Consider the following 10,000-nt stretch of genomic DNA (forward strand, 5'->3'; position numbering starts at 1 on the left):
AATGAAACATGCATTTTATGCTCTAAAAAGATGTTTTTGAAAAAACAGAAAACACACACCACCTTTAATCCAAAAAGCATTTTTTTTCCCTGTGTGTGACTTTAATAATGATTCTGTGTGAGACTATAATAATTACTATTCAGATAGACACAGCAGACGAGACAGTGATGTTATGGTGTAACGATTATGAGGAATTGAGAGCCTGTTATTCCCTCTCTCATATTGTGAGACACTGGGTGCCTTGTTGGGTCGCAGATGGTACTGCCATTTGGCAAAGTGTCTGTCTATGTGACAGCCCCCTCCCCCCCAGACACACACACACACACACACCCAGCCAAAGTAGAGACAGATGCTGCACTGCTCATATGAAGCGAGTGAGCCAGGGGGCAGTTAGGGAGCGGAGGGTCATCCTGTCTGTGTGTCCAGCATTAGTCCATTCATGGGGAGAGGCTGATGGACACTTGATGAATGGACTACTGGGTCACACCTTATTTTGTTTTTGCATCTGTTTGATAGTTGTGTGTATGTTGTGAATTTGTTTTATGTGTGAAGTTGCATGTTGTAAATATATGATGTACAGTATATCACAATCAGTATATCAACAACCCCCCCTTTATATAAGCAGATGTATAATGCAATGACTGTCTGGATGTCGGTATTTGCCTGACATTGCAGACATTGTTTGTAGGAGCCCAATTGAGTTGAAGTTCATTCTTTCTTTGCTGTTATTAGTATGTGAGTGTGCATGGCCATAGGTGTGAGTGTGAACATCCACCCCCCCTAGAGGAGAGCAGGGAGGCTGAAGGGGCAGGGGGTGGTGGTTTGGCGGTTGCCTTAACAACTGGGAGCCACAGCATCTGGGCGTGGCTGAGAGGGAATGTTATATTATAATACATTATATTATATTATATGATCTGCAATGGGTTAACCAGTAGAGAAACTGTTTCATGAAAGCAGATTACAGCAGAGAGAATGGAGAAGCCTCTGCAATATTCACTGACAACATAGTATGTCTCATGCACTACCAGATATATGCAGGAGAGGGCGCCCTACAATCTTCTGGTTTTGAATGCGTTGTGTGGTATTGAGTTATACAATATAGTCCAGGCAAAATAGCGTTTTACGACAGACTAATTGTAATAGAATTTTTTTCAGCATAGATCATTTCTATGAGGTGTCCAGAACAACATACTAAAAGTCCTAAGAAATCCAAGTTGAGGAAATATGTTTAATTCTCATCAATCTGAGATGTGTGCTAATAATGCATGGTAAAAATATGCCTCAAATTTTTTATTTTTTTCCTTTACTCCTATCAAAATGAAACTTTACACAATGAAAGTACCCATGAAAAGTAAAAAATTTTGTATTACAAGTTTCTTTTGAAATTAATTTGAATATGCACATGAGCTCCACACTTATTGAATATGTCCATAGGCAGAAACACCATTCATATGTATGACAAATACATCGGCCAAATCTTCATCCTATCATCCTACTGCCAATGGGAGATGGCAATGTTGCTTTTAGACTGGCCTCTAACCTGAAAACTGCCTGGCTTGGTAGTACCTGCCAGGGGTATGGTGTTTCTGACTATGCAATCAGGACATATTCAATAAGTGTGACGCTCATGTGCATATTCAAATTCATTTCAAAAGAAACTTGTAATACAAAAAAAGTTACTTTTTATGTATACTTTTACTATGTAAAGTTTTACTGTGGTAGGAGTAAAGGAAAAAAGTAAGCCCATTGGGTGTATTTTGGGCATATTCGATTAGTGTATAGCTCATTTGCATATTCAAATTCATTTTCAAAGAAACTTGTTATACAAAAAATGTAAATGTTCATGGGTACTTTCATTATGTAAAGTTTTATTTTGATAGGAGTAAAGGAAAAAAAAATGTTTTGAGGTGTATTTTTGCCATGCATTATTAGCACACATCTCAGATTGATGAGAATTAAACATATTTCCTCAACTTGGATTTCTTAGGACTTTTAGTATGTTGTTCTGGACACCTCATAGAAATGATCTATGCTGAAAAAAATTCTATTACAATTAATTCCATTTTTGGCTCCAAAATGGGCTATTTTGCCTGGACTAATAGGGCATAGGCAGTCAACCAGAGGTCTGTAAAAAGGACTGATGAGTAAATGGGTAGAAATCATTGATCAGTGATATGAAACCAAAATAAGGCAGGAAGTTCCAAAGAATACTACAGTAAAAAGTAAACAACATTATAGTGTACATACATGGACGCAACACACACACACACACACACACACACACACACACACACACACACACACACACACACACACACACACACACACACACACACACACACACACACATACAGATATTTCCAATTAGGGCAGATCTAAATCTTCACACACACTGGACGTGACTTCATGCACATTCTTCCCATATTTGTGAAGCACATTAGCATGTTCTCCCACGCTTCTTGAATCACGTTTGCATGCAAAACCTCAGATCAGTTGGATTTGATTAGAGGGCCCTAACTGAACCCCCATGATAAATATTAAATACTCAAGTCAACAAGAGGGTTCCCTGGTTGACTAATTACATCTTTTTACATTTCGGTTGTGGACACTTTATGGTGCCAATTAGTGGGGGCAACACCGTTTGCACAGTTAGGGAGGTGTAAGTGAGCTTATATCCTTCACATGAAACTCACACACACACACACAAACACACACTCTCTCTCTCTCTCTCACACACAACCACACACACAAACACACACACACACACAAATTCTCTCACTCAACTGAATCTAAATGCACTCAATGACACAAGCATTCACAACACACACACACCGCACACACTCTTTCTCTCTCTCTCTCTCTCTGTCCACACACACACACACACACACACACACACACACACACACACACACACACACACACACACACACACACACACACTTATACACACACACACACACACCCACACACACACACATTCCCTCACTCATCCGAAGCTAAACACACTCAATGTCACAAGCATTCACAATAACTCATGCGTCTATGTCTGTGTGTGTGAGGCAAATTAGCGTGTGGTCCCATGTTGGAATGATGTTTGCGTGCAAAGCCTAGATTGGTCTGATTTAATTTGAGAGCCACTATTAAATCCATAATACCCAGGGCAACAAGAGGGTTCATTTGTTAAACAGATTACACCTTCTCCATATTAGATTGCTAAATGCACTGAACAAGAAAACAAAGTCCTGTGTTTGCGTTTGTGTTGAGAGCATTAGCATGTTGCCCCCATAATAGAGTCAAGTTAGCATGCAAAACCACCAAGTATGCAAAGCCATGCAAGTCACACTTTCCTCGTTTCCATCGTTTTCTTTCGTTTATTTTATTATAAGATTGATCCAGCCACTTACACAGAGAGGCCCCAGAGATCTCCCAACAGAATGACTAATACCACCGACACCACAGAGTCTTTCAGCGCCATATTATCAGGGGCTGCCATCACTTCACAAAACAACCAGAGCGTAGACCGCCTCCAGCGGTTAAATGCAAGTGTGAGAATTTAATACCACCATTTGTGGCTACACTCAGCTCCAAGAGAAATAATTCATGTTTGATATATTAGATTTATGATTTTTTTTTCTTCAGGCTGTCACTGTAAAAGAGTGAACAGTATTCACACACAAGTGAATAACTACTACAGTATACCAGTGCTGCCTGTGTAGCGTCTGCACTCTATGACTAAGCCATTTTCCACCGTCAGAGGGACCTCTGGGCTCTGTCTCCTCCGGACAGGCCATTCTTGGCTGCCACTCTATCTATACCCTCACTGAACTGAATTTGTACTGTCCCTTTATATCCTCCCTATGTTCTGTATATCGTCCTCTTCCTCTCTATATATACTCTCTCTGTACTCTGTCTTCCTCTGTCTCTATTCTCTTTCACCCTCTACCATCTTTCCTCTTCTTCTTTCTATGTATAGTCTCTGAATTTTCTTTCATACTCTGAACCCTGTGTCTGTACAGTGTCTGTACAGTGTCTATCAGTGTCTGTCAGTGTCTGTCAGTGTATATCAGTGTCTGTCAGTGTCTGTCAGTGTATATCAGTGTCTGTCAGTGTCTGTCAGTGTCTGTCTGTGTATATCAGTGTCTGTCAGTGTCTGTCAGTGTTTATCAGTGTCTGTCAGTGTCTGTCAGTGTATGTCAGTGTCTGTCAGTGTATATCAGTGTCTGTCAGTGTCTATCAGTGTCTGTCAGTGTCTGTCTGTGTATATCAGTGTCTGTCAGTGTCTGTCAGTGTTTATCAGTGTATGTCAGTGTCTGTCTGTGTCTGTCAGTGTATGTCAGTGTCTGTCAGTGTATATCAGTGTCTGTCAGTGTCTATCAGTGTCTGTCAGTGTCTGTCTGTGTATATCAGTGTCTGTCAGTGTTTATCAGTGTCTGTCAGTGTCTGTCTGTGTCTGTCAGTGTATGTCAGTGTCTGTCAGTGTCTATCAGTGTCTGTCAGTGTCTGTCTGTGTATATCAGTGTCTGTCAGTGTCTATCAGTGTCTGTCAGTGTCTATCAGTGTCTATCAGTGCTACATGTACACACCCCTACTGGAGCCATGAGAGAAGAGAGACCCGGACACCTACATCGCCCCCTGCAGGGTGGAACCAGCCTGATGAGATGGGGGGCTGAAGGGTGTCTAGACCAGTATACATCAAAAACCAGAACATGATGGATTAATTTCTTTCGTCATACCTCGTGTGTGATTGTGTGTGTGTGTGTGTGTGTGTGTGTGTGTGTGTGTGTGTGTGTGTGTGTGTGTGTGCGAGTGTACTGTTTGTATGAATTATTTTAAAATGGCCGAATCAAGATTTGCCAGTTGTTTGATAATTATTTAAATTGTTGATTGTTTTGTTTATTTGTCTATTTTTGTGTCCTTGCTCTGAGTACCAAAAGCAGTGGCAGGAGTGTAGGTGCAAGAGGGTAAGGATTAGATACCTGGATTATGTTTTTGTCCAAGCAAATGTGTTTATGAATGTACTCCATGTTTACTTTGTTTTGCCAGTAATGATAATGGATGGCGTGAAAGGTGTGAAACAGATGTTAATGGACCGTTGTAAATCAGAGTCATTACATTACAGGCATCAATGGGGTACTGTGTCTAAACAAGACCAGAGTCTATCAGAGGGAGACACTGATGTTACTTCAAAGGCCCAGTGTGTGTGTATGTGTGTGTTTGTGTGTGTGTGTATGTGTGTGTGAGTGTGTGTGTGTACAGTATGTGTGTGTGTGGGTGTGTGTGTGTGGGTGTGTGTGTGTGTGTCTGTGTGTGTGTGTTTGTGTATCTGTGTGTTTGTGTATCTGTGTGCGTGCATCACACTAATAGAAAGAACTACAAAAATTAGTCTTTGTAGAAAAAAAGTCATCTTCTGTAGAAATCCTCGAACCCCCAGAAAAGAAACGAACGGAAGTTAAGAAAACGTCAACACTAAAGTACGCTGAGATTCCTTTTCTCACAGAAAAAGAAAAAGAAAACAGAAAAAAAGCACATTATATTTAATCCCATGCCTGATCTCTACATGTGGTGATCTAAAGACACATTCTCATTGAGCCTCCAGTGTGGCCCTCATGTTCTCTTTTTAACCCGGTATATAGGCTACTGGATGTAGCAACAAGCGCACAGATCGTAGCGACAGAAAAACAATGACAACAGATAAGCCAAATAAGGCAAACCAAAGTAGATCAAGAAATGAGTTTGAATCAAGCTCCTCCTCTAGCGCTGCCTGTGTCCCAGGATGCATTGCAGTGCTGCGGTCCACTTCTTGTTTTGGCAGGCCAGAGGTGTGTGGTCAATGTGTGTGTGTGTGTGTGTGTGTGTGTGTGTCTCAGTAATGTACAGTCCACTGCTTGGTTAAAAAAAGAGCTACAGGCAGCTTTAAATCACAGGTTTCCATGGCACCAGTTGCCTCAGTTTACTCAAGCCACAGTCAGAGCCAGTGTGTGAGTCAGCATATTGACGAAGTGTCTCAGAATCACAGATCTTGAATACTGGGTGTAGATCCCAATATTCACAATTTCTTTAATACGAGATGTAGATCCCATTCTTTCTTGATTAGGGAGGTGTGTGTGGGAGGGGGGTGTCTGTATTTGCCCCCTCGCACCCCAAATATCCTCATACAGTAGTAAAGGCAGGCCCAGGCGACTGCATTTCCACAGGAAACAGGCTGTCAGCTCCTCTGGTGGCAGGCTGGCAGGGAGTGAGGGAGTGGGTGAGTGATGCAGGACTGACCCCTTGCTCCCGGCTACTTACTGAGCCCGATTCGCTGCATCATCACCACCTGCTTGCTAAGAGGTAAATGGGATTAGTGTGTGTGGGGAGAAGGGCAGGAAAGGGCAGGGAAGTGGTGGACAGGAGGTATCACTAGTAGGATAAAGGTGGTGGGGTCGGGGGGGGGTCAGGTTCAGGTTGTTGTTATGGGAGATGGGAGAGTGATTGGCCAGAGGGGTGGGGGTGGTGGGGGGCATTAGGAATGGGAGTGGCTGTCCTTCATGCCATGGTCTCCTTGCCGGGCAGGCGTCGGTCGTTGAAGGTGTGCATGCTGATGACCTCCTCAGTCTTGACGATGACGGGCGGCTGCGGCTTCTGCTTGAGGCGGCGCTGACACTTCAGGGACGTGCGGATCTCATCCACCATGGCGCTGCAGAAGGACCTCTGGGGAGAGACAGGAGACAGGAGGGAGACAGGACAGCAGAGAGACAAGGGAGGAGTGAGACAGGACAGTAAAACGACAGGACAGGCGGAAGACAGAGGGACAGACAGAAAGAGGAGGGAGACAGGACATCAGGATAAGAGAGAAATGGGTGGAGGGAGACAGAACGCGAGAGCCGTAGGAAAGAACAAAGAGATGGCAAGAGAAGTGGGAGAATATACAGGTATGTGGAGGGTGACAGGCAGGGAAGTGATGGAGAGAGATGAAGAGGGGACGAAGAGGAGAAAAGGACAAAGAGGAAAAGAGGACATGCTATTTGAGATGGAGGCAAGGCCATAACCTGACTGCTCCTCCCCAGGGACCACTGGGAGTCAGACCTGACAACACATCAGCGCACCTCTCACAGACATCCAAGTGTCCTTGTATACGGATTCCGTATCAAGACTAATGTATGCACCAACATATTCTCATAATCATCCTAATATACCATTACTGAACAGGGATCGCAATCAATGCAAGTTCAGGGTATTTGTCACTCCATGTTTCGTCTTCACTCCATGATAATGTTTCACTGCTGGTGATGCCGTATCCATGATGACTCGTCACCGGAGTTCCGCCTCACCTTCTCGACGTCTGCGTTCTGCTTGGACTTGTAGAGCACTTCGCCGACCGCGACAAAGAGGGAGAGCACGAGGCCGGCGGCGAGCACAATGAAGATGCCGCCGATGTTCTGCACGCCCAGGGCGCTGGCCTCCTTGCTCTCCTCTTCCGGGCAGCCGTTGCCACGCCACCACTTCTCCTTCATCATGTGCAGCTTCCCCTCCTCCTGCAGCTGCAGGATGGCAATGGTGATCTTGTCCCGGTACGGAGAACCTATGGGAGAGAGGGAGCAGAGTGAAAAAAAGGAACTGTGAGAGAAAAAGATGACTGTGTCAACTTCTACTTCATCGTGTGTCCCTCTCTGAGGGTGAGGGTGTTCTTGTCCTGGTTCAGAGAGCCCAGATGAAGAACTGAAGGAAAGGAAGACTAAGAGGACGACTAAAGAATAAGATCAGAGAAAGACGGCTGGGCAGGAAAAACAGCAAAGGAGTTTGGAACGTTCTAAAAAAAAGGTTTATCAAATGGAGGATTCTAAAATTCCACATTGTATTCGATGGACCAAGATAGAATGTTCAATTCGTGATCATACCGGTGTGACTTGCAGTGGTACATGCTGAATGGTTGTACAGGAACAAAGGGTTTGTGTAGGAGGTAAAACAAGAGAAGTAGAGAGATGGAGAGAGAAGGAGAAAGGGGGGTTGAAAAGAGAGGAAAAGAATAAGAAAGAAGAGGAAAGAAACTAAAAAAAGAAGGACAGAGAGACAAAGAAAATGAGAGACATGTCAAGACCAAAGTCCAGCCATAGCAAAGAGAAGAGTCTGTCAGAGGAGGGGGGTATGTGTTCGCTTTCTGTCAAGCTACTCCTGACTGCTAAAACGAAATACTTAAAAAAAACTGTTCAAACGAAAAGGAACATTCAGAGAAAAGACGTGTGTGTGTTTGTTGAGGGGGGGTCAGGGGGGAAGAGGGGCTACTTAGCCTACAGATTTCTGCAAGTACCGGTTTTTCTTCAGTACAAGTTGCTAAAAGGTTTATAAAAAAAAATTCTAAATGTTGTGCAAATACAGTCTTTTTCTGTAGTGCTTCTGCACTCTGATGTACTACAGTAGGAGCCTGCCTTGGTAAAGTAAATGAGAGTCAGAGATGGAGATTGCTAATGTCTTGTTTAAATAAAATATGAAGGATAAATGAGCATTCAGAGAGAGTCCACCCCCTGCGGGTGGATTCTGATAGACAATTACATTCTGTCACATTCCATAATCATCCAAAAAACACCCTCAGAAACTCTCTCTCTTTCTTTCTCTCCCTCTCTCTTTCACACAGACGCACACACACCAACACACATTCACACACAAATACAGTGGTTTGAACCTTTATTGAACTGACAGATTATAATGAACAATGAAATGATATCTTCTTATGACAACTATCCACACACACTTATCCTAACACACAAATGCACACACACACAGACTTTATCCAAGGATTCAAACACACACACACACACACACACACACACACACACACACACACACACACACACACACACACACACACACACATGCACATTCATCAACACATTCACTGGATAGCATCTGTCTCAAACTCTCGTTATCTCTGTTGGTTGCTGTTTGATGTGAGAGAGGAGACGCTCAGAAGGATAACACTGACAGTGTGTGTGTGATTGTGTGTGTGATTGCTTGTGTATGTGTGTGTGTGTATTTGTGTGTGAGTGTGTGTGTTGGAGTAAGAGCATGCCTATGATTAGGACTGAAAAGATGAGAAGGGCTCAGCATGGAGCCCGGAGTGTGTGTATGTGTTTGTGTGTGTGTGTGTGTGTGTGTGTGTGTGTGTGTGTGTGTGTGTGTGTGTGTTTCTGTGTATGTGTGTGTGTTAGTGTGTGTGTGTGTGTGTGTGTGTGTGTGTGTGTGTGTGTGTGAGAGGGTTAGAGAGAGAGAAACAGAGAGAAACAGATAAAAATGAGAGAGTGTGTATTAGCGTCCGTGCATGTGTGCATACATGCATGTGTGTGTGCATGTGAGTGATAAAGAAAGTGTGTGCGTGAGTGTGGGTGCACACATTTACTAAACACAAATACAAACAAGTGCGAGGGATTCTCCTGTAGAAACGTGTGATTTGATTTAACTTCAGTATGTGCTACTGAGATGCTTCATTAAACAGAAGTGATTAAAGTGATCAGTTCTCTGAAGGACTCCTCATCAAGATGACAGATTTGAATGGTATTATCAAATTACTGGTTTTAATGGTCTCATTATTCCACCATAATGAGTAATTAGGATTGTTAATTATGAATCCTGACCCATAAAAATAGACATTACATATGAGGTCATTCAGGTGCTCGGGATCTTAAAAATACCTGCAATAAGGTGTTTCAATATGCTATCAATCATCACAGAGTGAGGATGACTTATCAGTAGTTGGAGGAAAAAAGGTCCTTCTGCATTGAGCTCTGAAATAGCACTGGTACCCAGGTCTGGTTTATGTCCTTTTAGGATGTGTTAAAGGTACAGTCCGCGATTCTAACCCCATACCACTTTTTGTCAAATTCAGTGATTAACTCCTCAGGGTCCTCTGGCTGTCCCATAAGTGTGAGCACTCTCACGGTCCTGGCTCTATTAATGGGAAACATTGCTCGGGCAGAGCCATAAACAATTCCAGACGATCTTGGAATCTTCAGGAGCATGGAAGGGA

The 10,000-nt window shown here is 43.3% G+C and overlaps 1 protein-coding gene and 1 pseudogene across 2 annotated transcripts in view; both read right to left on the reverse strand.

Annotated features, from left to right (window-relative positions):
• Nucleotides 1-3,475, reverse strand: part of LOC308381365 (solute carrier family 66 member 3-like) — a 7,641-nt pseudogene extending 4,166 nt beyond the window's left edge. The window contains exon 1 of the transcript in view: nt 3,446-3,475. The product of the transcript in view is annotated as a solute carrier family 66 member 3-like (transcript). The remainder of the gene's footprint in view (nt 1-3,445) is intronic.
• Nucleotides 3,476-6,525: 3,050 nt separating this feature from the next.
• LOC308381374 (glutamate receptor ionotropic, kainate 2-like) overlaps nt 6,526-10,000 on the reverse strand; it is a gene marked incomplete at both ends in the record, with an annotated part of 53,133 nt that continues 49,658 nt past the window's right edge. The window contains 2 exons of the mRNA XM_080858934.1: nt 6,526-6,690; nt 7,311-7,561. Of these exons, the coding sequence (XP_080715060.1) occupies nt 6,526-6,690; nt 7,311-7,561 (416 nt within the window). The remainder of the gene's footprint in view (nt 6,691-7,310; nt 7,562-10,000) is intronic.

This window comes from Sprattus sprattus, assembly GCF_963457725.1.
Source record: "Sprattus sprattus genome assembly, chromosome: 2".
Taxonomy (NCBI): domain Eukaryota; kingdom Metazoa; phylum Chordata; class Actinopteri; order Clupeiformes; family Clupeidae; genus Sprattus; species Sprattus sprattus.